This window comes from Sylvia atricapilla, chromosome 1, assembly GCF_009819655.1.
Source record: "Sylvia atricapilla isolate bSylAtr1 chromosome 1, bSylAtr1.pri, whole genome shotgun sequence".
Classification (NCBI taxonomy): Eukaryota; Metazoa; Chordata; class Aves; order Passeriformes; family Sylviidae; genus Sylvia; species Sylvia atricapilla.
In genome coordinates, this window is record NC_089140.1 from 115484345 (window position 1) to 115509688 (window position 25344).

Genomic DNA, 25344 nt, shown 5'->3' on the forward strand with positions numbered 1-25344 from the left:
GGGAAATCATTCTTTGGGCAGAAAATTGGTACGTAGTTGAGTAGCTAAAACCGCAGAATAGACTATTTCAGTTGGAAAGGATCTACAACAATCACATAGTCCAGCTGCAACGACGAAACATTTAAATTTTGGTTATATTTAAAATACGTATTTTCAAAATACATATATTCAAAATACGTACATTCAAAGGGCATGTGTCCTATTCAAAAAGATAAACAAAGCTGCCACTAATTGCCTCTGCTGTCAGTTCCAGAAGCCAAGGTCTGCACTGATCCAGGGACTACCCTCTCACCACATGAAGCGGTGTTTTCAGGTCACTCTTGAGCTGTGCTGAAGAGTGCAATCAAAGGAAGCTTTTTACTTCCAACATCTAAGCTTTGTTATATCTACCATCAATACAGGATTTAAAAATCCAAGAATTTTAATCTAAATCCTACCATGACTAGGACAATTCTCTTTCTTAAATATAAATTGCGTTTTACACATACTCCATTTTTCAAATGCTTCTGTACATTTTTAGCAATACCAGAAAGTCATGCAAATGTGGGAATCTGAAGGCCAGAGGGGGTTCAGTTCTTCACGGTAAAGTGTGATCATCACCAACACATCCCAAACTCAACAGAAGCTGGAACTGCCCAGTCTTCCACAGTATCAGCTTCTCCAAATCACCTCCAGATGCTGTTTGGTTTAATGTAAACATCAAAGGTACTGCATGTGCTGTAGTGTTTAGTTAATTCAGCATTCTTAATAATTTACTGGTTTCACTTTTTTTTTGTAAGGCTTCATGATAGGCTGATTGAGGGTAATGCTCTAGAGATGAAACGCATCATTCTGATATGAGAATAAAACATAATTCCTCTCAAGGTACTGATGTTTGGCAGAAAGAAAAAATAAATTACTGCAAATGCTTTGGTTTATAGACATCTTTGAGAAAGATTTCTCAGAAGCAACACATAAATCATTTTCTGTGTTCCACAAAAATTGGGACCACTTCTTCCCTAAAACACTGGAATTCAGGGAGGCACACTTGAGATTTGCCCACAACACTGAGACTACATACTAATGTATGAGAGAAAAGATAATTTCTGTTCTTCATTATTGGTCCTTCATATAGGGTATTTTTTGAAAGAAAGAGACTTAACACCTGAAAATCAACAGTCAACCCTAATGCAACTGTTTAATCTTTTCTTTATGAAACAAATTTCAGGCATTATTCTAATGCAGCAGAGACAAGGTATTTTTTTAAGGTGGAAAAATACGTACAGGATAAACAGTATGAGCATAATCTAAAACACTATCAAAACAGTAACATGTATTTCAGCTTTAGAGCTGTCCTTCAGAGAGTCTGCTTGCCACTACTCTGAGTTTGAGATAGAGACTGGATGGAAGCAAGCCCCTGGAAATAATGTACACTTTGTAAACAGCCATGGAACATTTTATTTAGAGTAGTCTCTATGGTAGGGTTAAGTTTACACAATAAATTACTCTGAACGCTGAGTACAAATATATGCACTTTTGCTCCATGGAATTCTGATTACAAGCGGGATTGTTACCTGCTTACAACGCATTGTATTATATCTCCTTATCCACTTCTACCCAATGTCACTCTGCTTTTTTCATTTTGAAAGGTTTTGCTTCCCTCTCCCTCCTTCCTCCTCTTTATTCCTTTTTTTAAAAACAACTACAGTCTATCATTTTACCTCTGCTGTCTGGCTGTATTTTTCCACTGCACTGACAACTACCAGTGAATACACGAAAGATGAGTTGTAGGCTCCTGTATTTTTGAACAAGGTAGCAAATCACAGAAGAATCCAGTGCATAATTCTGCAAGGCTAACCATTGGGAGCAGTAAAGACCATTATTTTCTGTCTACTGATGGCAGAGGTCAGCATCCCTGTCATTAGCTGTGTCAAACTACAATTATATAACTGCACCTCGTGTGAGCAGATATATGAAAACACTGTAAAGTTGCAAGTATGAAAATTAAAAATATACCTATCCTTCTTACCGTACTGATAGAAGTGGCCTTTGGAGGTGACACTTCAATAGGGAAAGCCATGAGGCTGTTATTTACTTCCCTCTACATAAACATTTAAACTTATTATTCAACCTCTTCAGGCAGCTTAAAATCACTGGCCATATTCTATCAAATTAGGACACTTGGATTATCAAAGTTATTCCTTTTATATCATTCAACTCAATTACAGAACGTGACATTTCCTAAATTAAACTTCAACTGAACAGACTACTCGCATTAGCCTGAACATATCTGAGCTGCAATTATGCTTCAAGTTTCAAGAGGTGAACAGTACAACCCCAACCCTAAATCTGTCCAGCATAAGAGCTCCACTATGTTATTTCAAAGGCTGACCTATATACCAAAGCATACCGTCCATTCTGTCTGTTTGTATAAGAGATACCTCTCACAGTTGTCATAACCAACATTGTTTGCATTGTTCCTTCACTTTTCTCTCTCCCTGGGTAATGCAAGAGAAACAAGGAAAAGCCTGCATAACAATATATGTGCAGAGTATAATGAGCTTTCACAGCAGATAGAGAAATATTAGGCTAAGATGCTTAGAATGCTATTTTAGGTTTATAAAATAAAGATCTAAGCAGTCTTCTGAAACAAAGCCTGCCAACTGAAAATTGTAAGATAAGAGGCGATTGTTTGAATCTACATTATTTTCCTCTGGCTACAGAAAAATGCACAGTCAATACCTCCTATCCATGTGCCTGGGAACTCGTATGCTACAAACAACCATCTGATCAGGGAAAAAAACTACTGCTCACAGAACAATTAGAAAACTTGAAAGCCTAAGTATATGTGGAATACATTCTAAATTACCAGCAGCTCAAGCAGACTTCAAATGTAAAGAATCAAAGTCTGGCAAATTTGTAAAAGGAAAAACACCAGCAAAACTTAGGTATGGAAAATAGGGCCAAATCCACTAGTAAGTGCCAAAACCAAGTTTAAACTAACTTTAAAAGAAACAAGATCCCAGAGGATCTTGATGAGTTCTGAATGAGTTTTGCAGGTAAAAACACCTAACAAAGACAACCATTCTGACCCGGGACAAGGATCCATCACACTCCAGCCATCATCTCCTTTCCTGGGAGAGTTTAAAAGCAAACACTCAACCAAACATACTGAACAGAAAATTCCGCAGGCCTCCTGCCCTTCAAACTCCCCAAATACACACAGCCTGAAAATGAGTGACAGAGCAATACTGTAACATGACGACATGTTTAGAACAAGTCAGATAAGTTTTCACAGCAATGTTAATCACGCTGGGCAAAGGGAGAGAGTGAAGGGGGTGAAAAATAAAATGGTCACTAAATGCATGCCTCCAAGGGGCCTGGCAAACCTACTCTGTCCATTTAATGTTATCAGTGGTCAGTGGTAAAGGCATCTGAGAAAGACATTTGTTCTGTACTCAATATCTTATATTGAAACATTCCTGGTAAGTCTTTTCCAAGCATAAAACATATGTCTTATGACTGTGCACTTTTAAGCACATTATCAGTTCAGGCAAAGTGAAATAGAAGAGTTGCAACTTGTCTACAGAATGAGTGTCTCATTTGCATTTGAAAAGAACAGTTTGCTCCCTCATACATGGCATGACTTGAAAGAAGCTTTAACCAGCTAGTAAAGAAATTCTGAAAACGACTTTCTAAATTAATTTATTCGATTTGGAGTGCAACACACCAAAAATATTTAAGGAACTTAATTGGAAAATGATTTAATATATTAAAGTAATTCCTGATTTTCCAAAGCATTTAACTTTTAAATTAAATCTGGCCCACTATCTCAAGAATGATGAGTGAAATGTGTATTCAAGTCATTACCTGCTTTCTGAAGCTTTAAATCACTGATAGTTTTAATAACGTTTGTCCAGTTTCACTGCCAAACAGGTCTTCAAACACTTTGGTTCTTATGGCGTTAATAGCAGCCCAAGCTTTTCACATGGCAACATTTCACTGTTACAATTTACAAATCTGACAATACAGAAAATAACAGCAAACCACAAACGAAAAGTAAGCAGCAGTAGCCTCATGATTACTCAGAGCACTAACAGAAAATTAATGAACACATAAATGCTCCTTCCCATTTGAACTCTTCCTGCTGAACCAAGTTCACTCCTGGCACCAACTTCCAAAATATAGCGCACGTTTGCCAGATGCTGCTAAATAGTTACTTAAAACAACACTAACCGTCATACCTCTGGGATCTCTCTTGAAATATCCTGAGGCATCCACCACAAAGGGCCAGATTTATCCCTGGATTCTATAACTCCATTGAGTGTATGTGAAATGCAGCCAGGATGAATTTGGTCCTTTCTGTTGTGATTGGTAGATGCGACCATGTGGGAAACCTTTCCTGAAAACTGAGAGGGCTTCACCCGGGCGCCGCAGCCTCCGCGCCTCAGCACAAGCACACTCTATTTTGCTGTTTATCTCTGAATCGAGGCAGCTGCTCGGGATGAAAGGGACGGCCCGGAACGTCTCTCTGACACGTGAGACCGTCACGACAATAGCCGGGCGCGGGACCGGGCTGTCCGCCGGGCCGGGCCGGGCCGGGCCGGGGCTGCCCCTCCGCAGCAGCGCCCCGCCGCCGCCCTCCGCACCCGCGGCCGGCCCCGCGGAGCCTGCGCACGGCGGGGTTTGCGCTGCGAAAAGCCATCTGCTGCTGCAGCCCGCCACGGGCTGCCACGGCGGGCTTCCAAATAGGCGCCCGAGCGCGCAGGTTTGAACACATCGCTCTCTCCCGGCTCCTTGGCCGGGCTGTGCTCGAAGGGGTGTTCTGGGTAACTCGCACTTTCCGAACATTTCCTACGGCCAGCATTTTATTCACGTGCAAAGCCCATTCCGTAAGAGCAGAGAGAGTGCAGCTCATACATAAAGCACCGGCTAGCTCAGGCTACAGAGGCAGTAACAATGCAGGAACCCCAGCCCCCTTCCTCGGCAGCAAAAGTCACGCAAAGTGCTCCGGAATCGCAGCACCAAACTCTCGGAACCGGACCCGGGATTTGGGCCAGCGCGTGTATCCTTTGCAGTTCCTCCTTCCCCAGGGCTCGGGGACTTAAGACTTAGCCCTCCTCAGGCACTGACCCGATTTGCAGAGGTTTAATCAAGTTACAGAGAAATTGGTAGGGCAGCTGCACAGCCGGGACAAAGTGGAACCGATGTTCTGAACCGACTTGTCAACAGTATGCAGACTTAATATGCACCTACGGAGATGTGCGTGTGTGTCTGTGTATACACGCATGTCACACACACACACACACAAACGTGCTTTTCGGTTCTTTGACACAAGAGCTGCGGGACAGTTTTTGCCGGTTTGTGGCGGGCGCGATCTTTCTCATTAACAAGAGCCCTGGAAATTCACAAGTCCCCCGCATCAACATCCCCGTCCACGCCGTTTCTCCGAAAAGATGTTATGGAAAATGCCTCTCCCACCCACCCTCCCCCCCCCCTCCGCGCTCCAGCCGCCCGCCCCCAGACTACTCTGGGGGTTTAATTTGGGGTGCCTGAGGGGGAGCCGGTGTGTGTCCCGGCGGCACCGCTCCGCGGCGGGCGGCACTGCGCGCCCCAAACCCCGACAAGTGCCGCTGCCCTCCCTCCGCCTCGCCGGGGAACTTGGTGCGCGGCTCGCCAGAGCGCAGCGCCCGCTCATGCAACGCGCCGCGACAACAGCACACACCGACAGCACAGATAAAACACCTCGGACGACACAAAACACGAGTCACCTTGTTGCAATAGTAGGGGTCCAGGCAGGGGGAAGGTCCCAAACAAGGCGTATCAGGAGCGGCTGCAGGCTGAGGAGGTGGTGAATAAAATCTTACGTCCATTTCACTAAAACATCAAGCAAACTCCTTTCCTTTTCTTTTGGTCGTTAATGTTGGTGCAAAAAAGGGGGGTGTGAGTGTGTGTGTGAGTGTGTGCGTGTATGTGTGAGGGAAGGGGGGGGGACACACAAGACTGAGAAGAATAAAAAAAGAGGTGCCTGACTTCAGTAGTCAAACACCTTCCCTGCCTCACATCCGTTTGTGGTTTGTAAAGAGAGAGAGAGGAGAGGAAAAAAAAAAATCTCTTCCAAAAAAGCACCGGTCTGCAGATGTCTGCGAGAGAACCCACGAACCCTCCTTCTTCTACGGCAGGGCAGGTAACTTCGAGTACTTATTGTTTCCCCCACGCATCGGCACCGGGGCGCTCGCTCCGTGCGTGCCGCTCTTTATGGGAGTCTCGGAGTTGGTTCGCTTCTCCCTCCCTCCCTCTCGCTCGCTCTCTCTGTTCTTTTCCCGTTCTTTCTTTCTTTCCTTTTTTTTTTCTTTCTTTCTTTTTTTTTTTAATTATTATTGTTATTATTTATTTGCTTTGGTTTGGTGGAGGTGTATTTTGGTCGCCCACCACAGCGAGGGCCTTGGGGGCGGACTGGGGGGAGGTGGCGACAGCAGCCGGGCCCCCCGCGCACCCCCGGGGGGAGCGGGGCCCCGAGGCGCCGGAATGGCCGCCCCGAACCGCCCGGCCCTCTCGGCTCGGCACGGCCCGGCCGGGCTGGGTTGGGCTGGCGGTGGCAGGGGACGCACCGCGCTCCGCCGCGGAGCCGCCGCTCCGAGTGTGCCTCACACAAAGGGGCCGGCGAGGGAAGAGCCATTTGCGGCCGCCGGGGCCGGGAGCCGCGGAGAGGGGGCGCTCCCGCACCCGCCATCCCGCCGCCATCCCCGCCCTCTGGCAGCGCCCTCCGCCCGGCCCCCGGCGCCGCCCGGCCCCCGCCCGTTACTATGGCAGCCCCTCCGCGCCGCGGGGCCGGCCCGGGCCGCGGGGGGAGGTGGCGGTGGCGGCCGGGTTGGCGGGCTCGGTCCTCGGCCTGGGGTGGGCCGGGCTCAGCTGCCGGTGGGGCCGCGGGCAGGTCCCTTGAGGTGCCTCCGTGAGACCCTCGGACCCGTTTCCGCGGACGTTTGGCAAAGTTGAGGTCGGGCGATCCCTGCGCCCCGGCTGCCCTCTGAGGTGGATGTGGGTCGAGCTGCCAGCAGAGCCCGTCGTCTCCAGTCCGAGCAGAGTGGAAGCTATCGCCCAGGGTTTGTGGTGGCACAAACACGCTGTGATCCAGGACCACGTCCCAGAGAACAGCAAACAAGTTAAAGTAAAGCACACCCGTGAAATACCTCGTCATCTGGGGTCTACCCCATTGATCGTGATGCTCAGGCCTGGCCGCGCTGGGTGACGCCAGGCGCAGGATGAAGGAGGGACATTTGAGGAGATGGCCTAGCTGAGAGGGGAAGAAGGAAAGACAAGTGAATGGGGTCGGGAAAATGAAGAGGAGCTCAATTAGCAGCAAACAAGGGTGCTGACAAAGGAAAGTTCAGAATCCAGTGGGATGCGGGAGAGGGATTGATGAGCATAACAAGGTTTAACAGGCAAAAACAATGAAAGAAAAGGTGACTTCAAGACACCATGAGCAATCCCACTGGGTTTCCTGCTGAGCCTCCAGTAGTCTTAATCAGAGCAGAAAGGATGGAAGAGAAAGAATACAGGAAGGACACTATGCTTAGCTTAGATAATGCCCAGCAGAGGAATTGTGTTATGAAAAGAAAGGAATGCCTTTCCCTCTTAAAATAAAAACTAATTACTGAGTGCCACACAAACAAGCTGAGATGATGATGATGATGATTAACGGGAATGGTTACATTTATCAATATTCATTAATATTTCCATCACAAACCAGTTACAATCTAAGAGGATTTGTAATGCATGTTGTCACACAAAACTGTCTTCTCATCACTGAAAAGAAATCCACTAAAGATTTCAAGGGGACTTAGTATTGAGGGGGAGCAAATCACAAATTTCAGGTGAAGAAGTCGCTGTTTGTGTGAGGATATACACACAAAGGTATATAATCTGCACCTGAGATATTTTGATATTGTAGAGTCCTTCAAGATAGTGTTAAGTCATGACTTTCTTCCATGTCAAACAACCTGCTTTCATTAAAGCTTAATTATCTGGAAAAAAATACATAAGTAATGCAAATTAAACTCTAGAGAAAACAGGTTTGAAGCAATATTCCTATTTCAGGATTATTTGATCAAAAACATCTCTGAAGATACTTAGTTGTCAGTTCAACAGAATTTAAGTTTGATAGCAATACATGTTTTTTCTTAAACGTGCAATTACAAAAGTATCTCAGTTGCTTTCTTTTTTAATAATGTTTGAAACCCTTCTGGCCTTGGAGAAAAGCTTGAAAACATGACCCAGAAAAAGCTCCAGAAAGTGAAGGAAAAGACATTAACATGTTAAAAAATCCAAACCAAACCAAACAAAAACACAAAAAAACCCCCAAATCATCATGATTCTTTTGGCATCTGACTCATTATTTTGCATGTTTGGGATTAGACATTTTGAAAGTTAAAAAATCCTAAAAAAGACTTTCCTTTGCAAGAGATACTCTTGACGCCTGACAGACGTATCACTGCTGCAAATGGCTGATTTGTGGACCATAATTTGACAAAGGGAATGGGAGACAGATTGCAAGCTCCATATTGAAAAGCTGCTGTTGAGAAACTTGTTATTCGTGGACAGTGGATTAGTTTTCAGCCTGTTGCGGAGAGAGGTGTAGAGAGATAGCAATTCGAGATGAGTTGATCTAGGCAACCAGTGTGTGCAGGTGCATACAAGTGTGTGCAGGTACAGAAATGCTAATGCAGAGCTGGAGATGTCAATATCAGAATGACTAGGATGTCTTTTAATAAAAAGTAGAGAATTAGTTTTTTATTTATGTGAAGTATTACTGGCTATTGCCTTAAGAAGGGCTTCAGGTTCCTCAGAGTCTGTAGGAGTTTACAACTGTACTGTTTGCTTTGCGCAGCACTTCAAGTTATTTTCAGTACTTAATGATGCAGGCCCTGAGAGTCATAAAAAATTTTTGCTGCTACTTACAGAGATGATTTAATCATCAAGATGGTAAAGCACCTAAGATTTGTTGCAGTTATCTGTACAGTTTGTAAAAATTAAAGAGCTATATATATTAATCTGTTAAACAGTCTTTTGTTTTGTCGGGAACATTTTCTCTAGAGTTTTCACAATAATGCATTTGTGGAGATCAAAACTGAAATTGTTGATAATGTAGATTTTGCCTCTATGGACTGAGAAAGCTAGGGCCTTTGCAGGATAATTCAATGGTATATCAATCTTGGCCACTTTGGCTCATGGAAGTGCATTTTCCAGAAAAAAAAAAAAATTTGAAACAGATTTAAAAGAATGAATCAGTTTTTAGAAGCTTCAAAGGAAGGAACATTTGTTCAGAAGGGCACTGAGTTTTTAAAGCCATTCAACATTCAAGTGAATGTCTCCAAAATAGTCTTGAAAGAGGTTGCTATACCAGCATATGAGAAGAGTGTTATTGCCTTTCTCGTATAAATAGGAACAAATGCCTTGAAGAACATGATCTTTATCTGCCAATACTAAAAAAGTTATTCTTTTAGATACTGTCTGCTGGAGTTAGACTGTGCACTCTAAATACTCTTCATGCAATGAGGAACTCATATGGCATTCCTTGTCAAACGGCATTGTGGATGCAAGAGGTTTACACAGCAGACTGGAGACCTGAGAAGGTCATTAGATAGACAAACCATAAATGGATCAGTAACTCCTCTGGGCTGAAAATAGCTGGAGGTAGAGACATGGGGGTAGGGCATGGTGAGAAGTATTGTACATATTTGCCCTCAGTTCAGGCTGTCACATCATTGGAGCCATCATTGGAGGCAGAGTAGGGCAGACCCTTGGTCTGAACCAGTCTGGCCATTGGCACATTCTTATTTGAGAATGCACAGTCTTTGCAGTGGTCAGATGAACAGAATTAAATGGGACGACTAGGTCTAATATAACAGGTCATTTCCTTGTGTACCCTGCTGTCTGACCCAGCTGGTCTCTCTAGTGTGTTAGGAGGCCATCAGCAGACGTAACTCATGTTCTCAGCCAAAGAGAAATAAAGTATCTTAGTTTAAAAAAGAAAAGTCCAATCACTTTTTGTTTAAATCTCAGATATATATATCCAGTTTTATTTGGGAGCACTAGATATCTGATTGTCTTTTATAAAGAGCAGACTTTCTGATTTTCCTAGAAAGGAGGAAATGTGAGACTGTGATGATGGCTTAGTATTTATTATACATAGGCTAGGCACCACAAGAATTTCTTCATGAGGCTGGCTCTTCTTTAAAGAAAAGTTTTTTCCTCCATATTTTTAAAAACAGTTGGATTGGAAAATTATTTTGCTTCTTGCTTTGTGCACTGTACTTTGGTAGCCGGGAGGTATAGATAAGCTAAAAGAGGACCAATGAGATTTTGCTGAGAAAATCCCTCCTGCTGAAATTTTTGATTTACTAACTAACTCACAGGACTGTTTACCTTTCATAACAAAGGTCGATGCTCATCAATTTCTAGATAGTAGTTAATTAAGTAATAATAGGATGAAGGGTCTGTCGCTTTTGTGAGGATGTCCTGTTTCATGTTCTTAAACTGGAAATGACACTTGGGTCTGGGAAGATACAAACAATAATGATATTAAGATTGCAGACTATTTTAAACAATGTAATTAATCTGGTCGTTTCATCAGAATGAACTCAAATCCTTTAAGAAATTGATTCATTTTAAGTGTTGACATTCTGTGTGTGCATTTATAAGTGAGCATAAATCAATGTGAAAAGAGAGATCTTCAGTGTGGTATAAAAGCTTAATAGGTGTAATATATATTTCAGAGTATTTAAACAGTTTGTAAGGCTACCTGATAATGTGTCAAAGAAGGTGTTATCAAACGTCAATTGAAAGAGCTAGCTATTTTGTTATTTTAGCCATTGCTCCTGTCCAGTTTAATTTGTTTGTGGTGAAAATGATGGATCTCAAATTATCACACTTGTATGAAAATAAATTGTTATTCTACAAGGAAGTACAAATCACTTCTAAAAGTTAAAGAAAGCCCCTGACTTCCCTTTGTTACAAAGCAGAGAGAAAACCTGAGTATTGCCATATCTTCTCAGTCCAAACAAGTGATACACAACCAGTTTAACACTAGAGGAGGAACTGACGCATGCATTGAAACTGAACTGTGTTTTGCATCTCAGAAAAGGTTCTTACAAGTCATCTGCCATTGTCCGCAGTAGGAATTATGCACAAAATATCTCAGAGAATCAAGAACTTAAATTGCCATGAAAGAAATATAAAAATGTAAAATTCACCTTGCATGTTTGCAGCTTTGATCCATTCCCATATGTTTTAAAGTCACTGCCAGCTGGTTCAGTTCAAGTTACCAAATTAAATGTGGACTTGCAGACACAGGGAAGGTAGGCAGGTCTCAGAAGAAAACATTTTATTAGGCTTTAGATTATTTCTCATGGTCAGAGAAACAAAGGGAATCATGAAGTTCCTTTTATTCTTTTCCTGTATTTTCTATCCTATCAAGGATTCTATATGAGCAACATTGTCCACATGGTATGCAGGAAGGCTCAAAAATACATCACAGTGTGATGTATGCTAGTTTTCAATTGCAAGATATACTGAAATGCTAAGGTTGCTAATTTTCCATTCTCTTCCACTTACCTTGTTAAGTCAATTATGAAGCATCCAGAAGTATAAGGGATCAGGAATTTTTGGTTTCATACTGTTTTTTTTTTTTTTTCTGAAGTGTACTGGAGGCCCATACTGGAACTTCAGAATCTTAGATTTTTGTAAAGGAAAATCGTGTTTTCAACAATTTATTTTGCAGTTTAAAAAGCTGTCTAAAGACATTCTGGTTTTTCCTCCAGAAATTGAGGATTTAAATAAGTTATATAAATGTTATCTGGAGAGTGCATCATATACAAATATCTTGAGAACAAATCTGTATTAATGGGTGATACAATTAAAAATACTCATCTGTATTTGCAGATATTTTACAAATGTACATATGAATATGTCAGCTGAATAGTCAGGAGAAAGAAAAGACAGAACAGAGGACTGGTCCCTAGCAGAAGGAATAGTCTGTATCACCAGTTTATCCATAGCATTCAACAGGGAATTATTGTCTGCAGGAGAGATACCAAGCAGGTGATTAATCAGTTTTCAATTCAGAACAATGATGTCATCATTGTCCTATTTAATAAACCCCCAAACAGAGCTGAATTGCCCCTGCATGAGCTCCCCTGACATGAGGGGATCATTAAAAGCATGCTTCCTTAAAACTTTTTCATTTCTGTTTCAGATGTCTTTTGCTAGAGAAAATTTTTACTTTCGTTTACATTCACAAGGTCTCTGGGAAGAGATGGATGTTTCTGAAATCTCCAGGCAAGGTAGGTGTTCCAACAGGAGGTTCCCACCCCAAAGTAGTGGGGTAAAAAAGCACTCTATGTACATTCTTTTATGTGAGCTTAATTAGTACTTCCAGCTCAGAATTATAGATGTTAACCGAGAGAGAGGTCCAAACTCTGTTCTCTCCGAGTACATATAAGTACAGTAAAGTTCATAGAGTAACAAAATTATTTTTAGGGGTAGACAGTATTACAGTTTATCTATTTTTTTTTTAACTAGAGAAACTAAAATGACTTTTTCTCCCTTAGAGATTGATGATTGCTGTAAGAAGATTACCACACAAGGGGCACATTTGGCATTTCAAGTGCAAAAGGTTGTGACTGAGGTATAGTAAAAGTATGTTGGGAGTCTCCATTAGAGCTTCCTGTTGTAGCAAATAAATCCCATCCCATTCACACTTGATAGGCTGATACAGATACACTATCCACATGTCATCTGCAGTCAGTTTTTAAGGGCATGATAGGGGCAAGTTGTGACTGCTGACTTGAGAGCAAAATTTCCTTCCTTGCTGAGATTTTAGCATTTTTCTGGTGGATCTCTAGGAACTTCAGATCCCCTTCCTTATAACTGTTATGGGTTTTTTTTTCTCAATGGAGCTGTCACTCTTAAGTCTAATAAAACTCTCTGTCTTCCTGTTCTGGGCTTTCTAGTTTGACAGTTTCATGTCATAGCTTTGTTCCACAATAAAAATAAAAAAGCTCTGGGTGTTAAGGAAGTCCTTGGAAAACTGTAAGTGATAGAGTCAGCATTTACAGAACATATCACAACAGGTCTGACTGACCTTGGCAGCAATAGGAGATCACCATTTCTCATGGATGAGCTTTTCTTGAATGTCTGTCTTTTATGCTGTATAAGGCAGAAATACCTTTTCTGGGTCAAGGCTACTGCTTTTTGTTTCTCTTACTCTTTAACAGAGATTGTCTACTCTTGTCAAGTATTATCTCTTTAAGAAATTTCTCTCAATCCCCTATGTCTTGTTCTAGGATATCTTAAGATAAATCTACATCGCTGGTATTATTTTATAGTCTTACACTATTTTGTTGAGGATTATTTGTTTGAGGATTTTGAATGGTTTACTTTTATCACAGTCAAACAGCAAAGATTAATGTTTGTGGACGTCCTCCAAATCATCTCCCTTTACTCTGGCTACCAGAGTATAATCAACACTGTTTTCTTATTGGAATAGTCATTGTCCTATTTTTTTAGCAGTTTAAAATTGTCTGTGTTGGCTATTCGTCTTTAAAAATAGACTCTTCAGTAGCATGTGTAAGTATAACATATATTTATCAGATGCTGTGAAACATGCATAGGGGCACTGTCAGGCCACGTTTGAAATTATCAAGCTTCTTACAATTTGTTGAATGCATATAGATTTATTATAGTTGCATGGAGACAGTTGCCTGACTGCATAATACACTGGCAATAATTAAATGAAAACAAAGAATAATTTGAAATAAAAGAGAATGAAAAGAAACTCAGACAGTTGTAGAATATAGGAAAAAAAACCCCACCATCCTCCTAAGATGCCCCTCCCCATCCTCGCAGTGGAATTTCCTTGCTTTGAAGTTATCTTGAGAAGACATAATTTGTAATTTGCCCAAGAGGTCAGCAGGCCCAAACTACTGTACCACAGTGTAGGAAGTGGTTTTAAGGCTGACAGCCCCCTGGAAGGAGGATCTGCAAGCATCTTTCTTTTGAATAAAGTGTGACCTCCACTGGTGGTTGTTGTATTCAGGAAAAGGGGAAAAAGTCCATCATGGAAGAAGACCCCAAGGTATTTCATGGCAGAAAGTCTTGCAGTGTCTACTGCAAGGTTCTATTTAGTTCACTGGAGAAATATGTAATAGATATTTACATATGTATAAGTGGAGCTGCATGGGGGGCCAGGGAGAGAGCTGAAGCATGTGCTTGGACTTGCTGAGAGTCATGCATGTCCTACATCTGCCTGCCTGTCTCTTGTGAGTGTGATTTGTAAGGTATGTGTTAAAAAATAAAAGGAAGAATGTCTGGTTGCCAGGATTAATACATACATACTTTTGCTTCATTTTTCTCACTTCTGTGTTTCTATACTTATTTTTTAAATTATTAAAAAAAAATCAAAAACAAACAAACCCCCCCAGACTGTCCAGGGCAGAAATCAACACACAAAGATGATGCAAACTGAAATAACTTTAAAATAGAAAGTACCTTTAAGGAGAAATGTACCATAAAGAAGGTTTAAGGAATCTGAGCACAAGTCATTTTTGCTACAATGCTTAGCCACACTGAAGAGAGTAAAGGGTAGAAAGACACAATATTTCTGAATTTCCATGTCTTTGTGGGTTTAAGTCAGACCCTTAACCTTATTTGAATGCAGTATTTTTGTAGTTTAATACATTTCATACAGAATGTATAAAGAAGATTTAATAACTGTCTCTTAGCTGTGGTTTATCTCTACCTCAGAGAAAGCTAAAATGAGTTTCTAGTGAAATGGCTGGAAGAGCATGCACAGTAAGTCTTCTATCAAATTGTTTCCAGTCTTGCTGATTTGTAAAAGATCTTTCGGAAAGATTCTGGCTTTCTATGTAGAATGTTAAGGTTTGATTCTGTGCCCAAAATTTATAAAGCAAACCACAAATAACCAGTGGAAGTCTACCTTGCCATGTTTTTTTTTTTTTTTTATAAAGTCCTGACATTACTTTTCTGTCACGTGGAATTTGTGCTAGTATTTAACCCAAGTGTTACCCTAAAAAAGAAAATGATACTTTAGTGTATTACATACTTCTGGCTGTAATAGCAATTAAATATCTTGGAAGAAATTAATCAAATCCCCAGGCCTCTCTGCCTTTATGTTTCTGTCTTTCAGAAGTTCGTCACAGATAAAGGACTAACTTTGTGAACATGCTCCTGAGGTAGTAAGGACAAAAATTAACAATTCTTATGTAATTAGTCACCAGACACAAGTGTTCCAAGATAAGATCTTCTGAAGTATCGTAGCAGAAATATAAATGGAATACTTAGAGTTGCTGTTGTCGGCTATTAAAAATGGAAGTATTTCTGAAGCATTTCAGGTTCTCTGGATAGTTCTGCATCAAACTAAGGTATTCTTGTGGTGTTGAATTGCACAAGAGCAGTTAATTGTTTTCCTCCTGCCCCAGAAGAAAACCAGCCCACTGGCACAATTTAAGGCAACAGAATCAAGCTGGACCAGGCTTGTGTTTGCCCTGCTTCCCTAGTCTTTTGCCTGTCTTAGATGGTATAAAGGAATTTCTTACATTTGAATGTGCTGCAGTGGTTATTCAAATTTTTAATATATGTCGTTTCCTAACATTCCAACTCCAGCATTGGAGTGCAGTAGACTTGAGTTGACTGGGCATCAAAAGGTGTAACCCAGCAGTGTTAATACAATCAGTCTCATAGGGTCACTACTGCTGAAAGGTGGGACTACAGCCCATGTATATTATTGTGGGTCTTCCAGCAGCTTCTCAAAGTACTCTCTATGCACACCCAAAAAGGCCATACAATTTTTCTCTCAATCTGTTGGAAAGAAACATGTTGAGGTACACATGTTTTCACACACAGCTCCCATAATTACTAGCACTTCTTGTAACTGAGGAGTTAGTGCAGGCACAGTATCCAGGTGTAGGGTGTTTTACTAATTCTGCTTTGGAAACACACTCAAATGTACCTCTGTGCCATCTGGCATTTCTGATTCAGGAGAATCTGTATTTTCTTGTCTTCCTTGAACACTAAAATCAAGGGTCAAGGTCTGCTTTTTTCTTTTGTACAATTTGGTTCATTTGGGAGCTGTTTCTAGCATAACAAAGCTGTGATTTTGCAGTAAGCTTCAGCAAATTTAAATCTGTGCTGCTGCTGAAGATGGTGGTACAGCTCTCTTTTTCTTCCTGCTCCAGCTGCATATTCTGCTGTCTCCCCAGGGAGAATGAGCGTACTTCTGGCTTCAAGGTCAGCTGTGTCAGGAACCATCTGAAAATTAGTGTGTGGCTCAGATCTCAGGTGGATCATTTTGGTATTTTTGATCTGGCTGACTCTGAGGCAGCATGAGAACTGATGATGAGATGAGTATTTACCTAGGTCTGAGGCGAGGAGGGGGTGGAAGGTGGTGAGTGGGCCTGCCTCTTGGCACACTCCATACTTAGGGTAGCTTAAGCCAATAATGAAACAGCACCTAAGAGTCTGCTTGCTAAACTCAGAGGTGAAATGTGCTTCTGGTATTAGGGAAGACCAAACAGTGGAAAATTCCAATGCTTTTTTTTTTTTTTTTTTTTTTTTTTTTTTTTTTTTTTTTTTTTTTTTTTTTTTTTCTTAAGGGTTTCTGTGTAGTGTAATTTCCAGAGAGCTTGAAGCAGAGCCATCATGCAGGAAAAATAAATAGTAGATATTGAGTGGAAACAATAGTGAGAGCTAAACACTTCACATAGATCCAGTTTTCCAATTTTGTTTCCCATATAACTCCAGTAGTTTTTCCTAGAATCTTCTTTGGTGGGGAGAATGTTGAAAGTAGTCTGAAACATCAAAAATTATCAAAAAGGTACACGCAATTCATAAGCTTCAACTGGGATGAAAATTCATTGGAATAAATTTGTTACTAACCTGTTTTTTTTAATCAATCCAATCCTCCTTCCTGCAATTCTTACCTAGACAGTCCTACAAAACCTGTGGTACTGGAGAGGAAGTGATTCCTCAAAGTTACTCACCATGTGAGTTGGGAAGGGAGTAGGGGGATTGTGAGAGGAATGGAGGGGGAATGGGAGAAACATGGATGGATGGATCTGAGATTATGCTGCAGATGAGACTGAAATAAAATTTCACGTTAAAATGGGGGGGCTGCTGCTTCTATGAAAGTCTTGGGGATAATTCATCTGCCACTTGATAAATTGGCAAGATTTCTTTCCAGGTTCTGTTTCCTATTTTCCTTTATGCTTTGTATGTGTATACATGTGTGTGAGGTACGTGTATGTAATTTTCAAGATGTCTGGCCCCTTTTTTCTCCTTGGCTAACTTCTGAAATAGAGCTGTCACGATGATTCCAGCATTTGGAGCCATATTCTTCCTGACAGAATATAACTCTTTTTCACAGTTTTCCTTTTTTATGGCCTGAAGTCAATGGGAATATTCAATGCAACCTAAGGTCAGGTTCTTGAATTTTAACACAATTTCCCATGAGAACTAGAAGAATGAAAATTCCTTTAAGACAGGGAAGAAAAAGTGGAACGGTAATGTAAGGACAAAACACTTGTTATGTGACTTTAAAAAGCACCTTGAAGAGGTTTCAGATCTAGGGGGAGGTGAGCTTCATTTAATCTGTCCAGGAATTTAACAGCAGTCACAGTGTTATCAGTCATTTGTACAAAAGAGTTGAACTCTCATAGCAACTGGCTGTGATAGCAATCTTGAAATTCAGTAGGCCAGCTGCAAGAAGATACATCAAATTAAGTAATTTCAAAAATGTACTGAAATATAACAGATTCAGCCATATAAACCTATATGATGTGCCAGGATTTTAAGCTGTGCCTTACCTATATGGCTATATGTATAGCCATGGGCCATACAGAAATACAGCCACTCATTTCTAGAACAGAAAAAGGGTCAGTTATAAGCTGAATAGGTTTGACTGATTCATTTATATCTGGTCAATGATACTATTTGATGCCTTGCAAGGCAGAGGTTGTGAACATTCAGTCAACAAAAAATTTTGTAATACTGAAAAGAAATGGTGGTGTTAATTTATTTTCTGCAAAGGAAGAGGTTTCATGCCTGCACACACCTCCACTGAGTGGAAATTCACAGAGACCTAGTTTTTTTTCTAGGCAAAGTTTCTCATATATCAGTGGAAATTTTAGATCTCTCTAATATCAGTTGTACTTTGAAAAATCTAAATTTTCTCATTTTATGTATTTCTGATGTCAAGTCTTACATTTTGCATTAGTGAAAGAGGATGAGAATCAAGGTGTTGCTATTTACAAACTCTTTGAAGATTTAAGGTGCTGTATATATATATAAATCATCACTCTCATATGAGTTAGGATGTTCTAAAAATGCAGTACATTTCATTGGTGATAAAGCATGAGGATCAATGAAGAATCTGAATATTAAATTTAGAGAAGAGCATTTTATTTTTACAATGTCCCTGTATATGTTCCATTAAGAAAGACAAACTATGGTTTATTAATGTAGTATTTCAAGCTCTTTTTGCTTATCCAAATGTCAGCTGTCAAATTTTTTTGCGATCCTTGAGAACAACAAAAAAGTGAGACATTTTTCTGTTTGGAGGTGCTTGCCTTCCAATAATAATCCTATCTTACCAATGGCTTAAAAAGAAAGGTATTAAATTAAAACACTGGCTAAGAATTATATCTTAACTATAATGTAGAATTTCAGAGAGTAAGATAAACTCCACAGAGTAAAACATGATGTAGGTAAGAGAAGTGGAAGCAAGATGGCAAGATGAACTGCAAAAAATCCAGTTTTATAAATGATGAGCAGTCCAATTACATTTAAGGTTTGGTGGGTTGTTGGTTTTTGTTTGTTTGTTTGTTTTTTGTTTTGGGTTTTTGTTTGTTTGTTTGTTTGTGGGGTTTTTTTATGGAAAAAAGCCTAGTCTATAGACTATTTAAGGTTTTGAATATGCCTCTGTTGAATTTTGCTCTCTTAATTATTTTAGTCTTTCCATAAAAATTATTTATATTCTGTTTTCAGTCTGCTTCATATTCCCTTGTCTTACCTCTCCCTCCCTCTCCCCCTCCTCCATATACTTTCTCTCTTTCTCATGTAATCTCAGAGCTGTTAGAAAAAATGCTGCTTTTTATTCTGTGTAATGTTGTTCAGCTTTAGCAATTTTCCATTTCACTTTTTTCTTGTTATACTTTTTCCATTTAATATTTTGGGAGAAAAATCATTCTATTTTAAGTTGAGCCAAATACAACATCACAATGTTTTGGCCCATGTTAGTTTTTTTCAAATATTTTTCAAAAAGTTTATTTGCAGTTTCCTGTGCTCTCCATTTGACTACTATTAAAAGAGGAGGAGGAGGGGGGAAAAAAGTCTTAAATTTTACCATCAGCAGCAGGTGTATCTTTACAACTGTCACTGTTTCTCATTGCTGTTCTGTTTTGTAGTAGCATGGAAGTTCTACAGGATTGTTTACACAGCCTGAGTCTCCCAATAACACAGCTTGTTTGTAGGAGGACACTGGTCAGGACCTAAAATGATTATGGTATGTTTTAGGGGATGATGCACTCTGAATGAGTTCTAAGGAGGGAAATAAGTTGAATTATGTACTGCAAAAAATTGTTGGGACAGTGCAGTGTTGTGTGGACAGCTGTGGGTTATAAGAGCTGGTTTGCAGGTGGAATGCAAGTGATTTTAAGTAGAGTCCAGGATTTTTGAAATCAGAGAAGCTTTCATCAAAAGAGCACCTTCTACTAGTAGTGACTGTATTTTCAGAGTAAATGAAGACTGAAGGAAATGGTAAGGATGATTAATTTTTCTACTGATTTCTGTTTATTACTGCAGAAAGCATTTAATCCGTGGCTGTTCTGTCCTAGCTGACACTTCCTTAGAGTTTTTATAAAAAGGCTGTATAAAAGGGACAAAAATGATGATACCACTTACAGTACAAGAAAGCTGGCAAATACTACGGTACCACAGCATTTTGACACCATGGTGAGAGATGCCTTAGAGATATATGTAAGAGAGACAAACAGAATGAGTCAACGTATTGCCCAATTTGCATAATTTTTTTCATAAAAGAAGTTGCAGTGTTCAAGAAAGAAAATAAATATTTATTGTTTAGGTAGCTATGGTGGTGTTGTAGTGAAAAAAGCAAAACTATGAACAAACAGTCTATGCTACATTATGAGTTTACTAAGCAGACAGTCTTCTAAGTAACAAAGTGAATATGAAAAAAGGCTTTAATTATGTAGAGGTTAGTTGTGATACCAGCTAGTGTAACGACAGCCTTTTCTGTCCTCTTCACTTAGGAACATCTTAATCACTGATTTCAAGAAACTCTGAAGAGGGTTGTGCAGCAAGTGCTGTGAATGTCTGTATTTACTCCTTGCTTTGATTTACTTCTTTGGACGTGGTGGTAGGAACAGCAGGTTTTGTCAGCCTCTGAGAGCATTTCCTGCTTTTCTTTCAGTTGGGATGAACATACTCTGTTTTACTGTGCTTCTTTTTGATTCCGAAGCATTTTTAATAGATTCTTCAATCCAAGGGGGGATGAGTGCTCTCCTTTGCATGCTTTTCTAGACTAACATCTGGTTTCAGCAGACATCTTAAACACATGCCTAAGTGCATTCTTAAATATTTGGTTGGTCATATGCCTAAAGGAGTAGAGGGCACATTAAAGAGCAGGATATTCTTAAGTGCTCTTTTGAATAGGGACCAAAATGGGAATGAAAAGACAATTATGTACTTTTAATTGCATTCATTAATTAGTCAGGTATAGGTTTCATTTACTAACATTATCTTTTGCAGTTATGTAACTTTAAGGATTATAGAAAAATACTTCATCCAAATTTTGTTCAGTACATGTGCTTTAATAAGTATACTTACCCTCAGTATAATTGAGCTGCAAAGGAGTTGATAAAGAATAAGTGGTTGCTTCCATTAAGCAGACATATTTTGCTAGAACTTGTAATACTGAATAAAAACGGTTTAGAGGGGATAATAAAAAAAGAAAATAGAGAAATTCATGGTAATTTCTTGGAAGGTGCATCAAGGTTTAAGAATTTGTGCCTTTGCTACAGTGTAATTATTTTTCAATTGTTGCTTCTGACTGAGTAGGCAATAATATCATTTTTCTGTTAAGCAGGAATGAATGAGCAAGTACCCCAAACAGAATAAACATGTCATTTTGTAGTTCATGAAACACTTGGCTCTCATAATGCAGCTCAAGAAAGTTTACTCTTTTCTAATGAGTGAATGGCTTGAAACGAGTTCTGTGTCACTGTCTGAAAAAAGTAGTTGCTTTATCTAATTTGCAGTCCATTTGCTAGGGGCAAGGGTAAGAAATTTAAGGATGAGTTACCATATGCAACCCTCTTACGAATCTACATGGTACTCTTGTAAGCTTCCATAAAGAGGAAGGGAAAATCCTGAGCAGATACGATAACAAAATTAGACATGAGCATTAGACTAGAGTTACTCAAACTAGAGCTCAACAGAACAGTCACCTGGAGTATATTTTTTTAAGTCTGCTTAACTTTTTCTGAAAACTCTCGAGAATGGTATATTTTACCAATATTTTTCCTCGCAGATAACTTCAAATAAAAGGAAACTATTCCACAAATGCATACTTGTGCAAGCATTTGGAATGCAGTAATGTGTTTTCATTATGACTGAGCAATTTCAGCTGTGAGAACTATACAACAAAAAGTAGAAAAAAATACATTTTTGCAGGTAAATTAAATCGCAGCACCCAAAGAATTGGGATCTGCGTTTTATAATTTGGACATGAGCAAGCTAAAATAAAAATAAAGTTTCTGACTAGATTCTTCACTGTTTTCAAATGTCTTCATAAAATATGAAGTTGAAACCGAATATAGGGAATGACAGAACTTACAAATATGTTCACTTCATTTTCAACATGTATTTGTAAATGTGTACTCTATAAAGATTCTGTCTACAACTCAAAAAGCCTTTCTAAATGAAATACAGCAAAAAACAATGGTCTTTCTAAGCAGAAATTATCTGATCCAGGACAGTCATTTGGATAGTATATGGCAGTGTATTTGTCTACATCTCTGTCTATGGAGACGATTTAGGGAAGAGGTAGGGAAAAGACAATCCTGATAATATTATTTGGAAAGTGTCTCTCCCCTAAATGATGTTTCACCATTTAAAAGACTAATCAGATTGCATGATTGCATGGATCTCCAGAGTTTTGCATCTCAGCAATAAAATCCCTACAGAGTCATTTATCATGTCAAAGGGTAAGTGGTATTTTTTAGGGTATTCACATGGATAGAGGAAAAACACAAACACTGCAGTTTGGAAATTTGTAGATACATAGACTTGGCCTGTGAATTAGTGATCTGCAAGATTGCACATAAATGTTGTTTAAATGGCAACATGAAAGGCATTTCTGTGCATAAATACTACATGTCTCTTTTGAAGTTAAGATACCTTTAGTTACAGCCAGCCCTCAAATGCTTCTGGATGCTTCCAAATGCTGTATCACAATTGCAGTCAAAAAAATGTGGAGTGAGTCCCCAAGGGTACAAGGAAGTGGATTTTGCACTTTTGATTTTTTTTTTTTTTAACATGGTTTGGTTCTATTAGTCCAAAGCAATCTGTGTTGCAGGGAGGCCAACATATCACTGCTAGTGCTGCAGTTATGTTCAGCAGTCTTCTTGGCTGAAGTCTGGTAAATATAGCTTTGTAGGATCATCATTTTTCTAAATGGCATGATTTTTTTTTCAGTGAGGACTTTGGTCTTGAGTCTGCAAAAATAAATGCTTTTGATTGACTTTAAAAGTACAAACAGTGCAGTCCTTTGGGAAAGACCCTCAATTTCCAAAAGCACATCAGGCTGGACTCTACAGACAGACTTTTATGCTTAGTACTGTGAGAACCTATCTTGACTAATTTCAAATTACCCCAGATCAGCTGCAGGATAAGGTCAGGAGCATTTTCATCCTGAGTTATCAATGTCTGCACTCTTGAGACATGTCTTTTTTGGATAATGCCAAGAGAAATGCAACTGCATTAACCATGCAGAGCAGCATGGTCTTTTACATTCAAGCCCTGGAATTCTCAAAGTAAACACTCTTTTCCCCAACTAACCTTTATAACTTAACTGGTTGCTGTTAGTAGTCTGTCAATTATATGTGTGGAAATTTTGCCCTCCAGCATTCCTACTCCAGAAAGTTTTCCAACTAATGATTTCCTGAGTAGGCAGGGATAAAGGATTGATAAGGGCTTAGTAACTAGGGCTTCTGTTACAGAAAGGGAGACATAGTTGTCTTTTGGGTATAAGGCATTTAATTTTGAAAAGTTTACTGTTTTATTTTTTTTAATCAAGTGATGGATCCTGGGTCTCTCCTGCTGCAGTCTGTAATCCACATTACTCACCTTGCTGCCATCTTACTTTCTCTGTCTCTCCTAATAAAATTTTTTGGCAGGACAGGAGTTGGAAAATACTTCTGCATCTGGCTGTCTTTGAGAAGAATGCCTCATTCTCCTCTGGATTATGAAAAAGTGCTTATGATAAGACTGTATGTTGTCACTCTTTAGTGGATGGATGTCTGTTCCCCTGTGCATGCTAAATGTAACATAACTGTGTAGATTAAGGTCTTTTAATAGTCCCTTCCCTTTGATATGTCCAATTTCTCCTGAGTGCACTGATTTTCCTGGGTAATTCTGTCATGTGCCATTCCTAGGCCTCCCCAGGACTTGTTAAGAAATTTTGCTAGCTAAGCTGGATACTAGGAATTCTATTAAGTAGTAGATTGTCTTGTCCCCTTTTCCTCTCCCTCCACCACCACCACCAAAAAAAAAAAAAAGGAATGTTTTACATTCAAAAAGTTATTATGTAGTGCATTACTGGAGTAGGGAAAGACAGACTGAAATTGCTCCTTGTGCTCATTCTTCATTATGTGGGTGGGCTTTGGTAAAGCAAAACGATTCAAAAGTGCTGTTACCAAGAACTTGGCAATAGAGAATACTGAGGGCAGAGGAACATGTTAAACCCCTTCTCCAGAATTTAAAAGCTTTCCATGGATTCAGTTTGAATTCCCTCTGGGGTTTTTTTTTTTTTTTTTTTTTTTTTTTTTTTTTTTTTTTTTTTTTTTGTTGTTTTTTGTTGTTTTTTTTTTTTTTTTTTTTTTTTTTTTTTTTTTTTTCCTATATTTGTCTTTAATTTGTCCTAAAGTACAGATCTCGAGAGGGGCTGGGAGTTAGAGCAAAATACATTGGTCAGAGTGATGGGGAAAAGATCATCTGCTTTCTGAGGATACGTCCAAAATAACTTATTTTAGTCTGTAAGGTCTGATGCATCTCACCTAATTTCAGGTGCCTAAGTAAGGGGCAAAAAGCATGTCACCCTAAATTTTTCAAATTGGATATGGAAAGTGGTGGTCAAGTAAAAACTACTCATCCCACCTCAAGTTTCCTTAGTCCTTCACCACTGATTATAAGGCAGAACAAATTAGCTTGCCTCTTAGGAAATATTTCAATGAGATTAAAACTCTGGCCTTAAAGATCATATTTCCTATGAAGCTTTAATGCTAAAGAATGGAAAGAAAAAAGACTGATGGGTATTTTCAAAAGATGCTTAGCTTCCATTGATCTTAATGGGACTATATGAATACTTTACAATCTAATGAGGTTCCTGAGTTACCTTTAGAAACTATGTCTACAAACCTGAGTTTCACTGCAAAGAAATAAAATTAAATATATTAAAAGCTACATCATACAAGAGAATCAAAATTTGATGTTTTAGACAGTTCAGTTGTTGCAGCAGCCCTTTTGTTAGAGGGTAGAAATGAACTTAAGCAGACTTCTTGTTTGTCACAGCATGAAAAGGGTCCTAATTTACTCTTCTTTACAGCTCAACCATCCTAACTCCAAACATTCACTGACTCTGGCTGCAGGAAGCTCCTACTTTTAGGTCTCTTCCCTTGCATCCTCTGACTGCATGTATTAATTTGCAGACTCCAACTGCAGGCTTTTACCTAGATAGACTGTGACTGCTGGTTCCAATAACAGGCTCTAACCACAGACCCAGACTGATCTCACAGCAGTGATTTTTTTCTCTCCCCAGACTCCTTCTCCTCCATGATCCTCTGCTTTGCCTCTTCTTCAGGGTTCCTCCTCCTTCATGGGTTTTTTTGCTTCCCCACCAGCTAACCCACTCCCTTTTCTCACATTTATCTTTATTGGATATAGCTGTGACTCACCAAGGGTGAGACTCTATTTCATAAATACCACAGCTGTTACTTATCAGAGGCAGGGTCATCAGTATTCCCTTCTCCTACATTCAGTAGCTTTAAAAATATT

General features: G+C 39.6%; 1 protein-coding gene and 2 long non-coding RNA genes across 4 annotated transcripts in view; 2 read left to right on the forward strand and 1 right to left on the reverse strand.

The window, feature by feature from the left end:
- The window catches only part of TOX (thymocyte selection associated high mobility group box), a 224476-nt gene extending 217956 nt beyond the window's left edge, over nt 1-6520 (reverse strand). For both annotated transcript variants that reach the window (XM_066331559.1, XM_066331551.1), the window contains exon 1: nt 5751-6520. In XM_066331559.1, the coding sequence (XP_066187656.1) occupies nt 5751-5852 (102 nt within the window). In that variant the 5' untranslated portion in view covers nt 5853-6520. The remainder of the gene's footprint in view (nt 1-5750) is intronic.
- LOC136368998 (uncharacterized) lies at nt 6104-12613 on the forward strand. Its single transcript, XR_010744937.1, has 3 exons — nt 6104-6166; nt 12233-12320; nt 12588-12613. It is a non-coding gene; the product is annotated as an uncharacterized lncRNA (long non-coding RNA).
- Nucleotides 12614-16616: 4003 nt separating this feature from the next.
- LOC136370294 (uncharacterized) lies at nt 16617-23828 on the forward strand. The gene is made up of 2 exons (XR_010745148.1): nt 16617-17039; nt 23469-23828. It is a non-coding gene; the product is annotated as an uncharacterized lncRNA (long non-coding RNA).
- The last annotated feature ends 1516 nt before the right edge of the window (nt 23829-25344 follow it).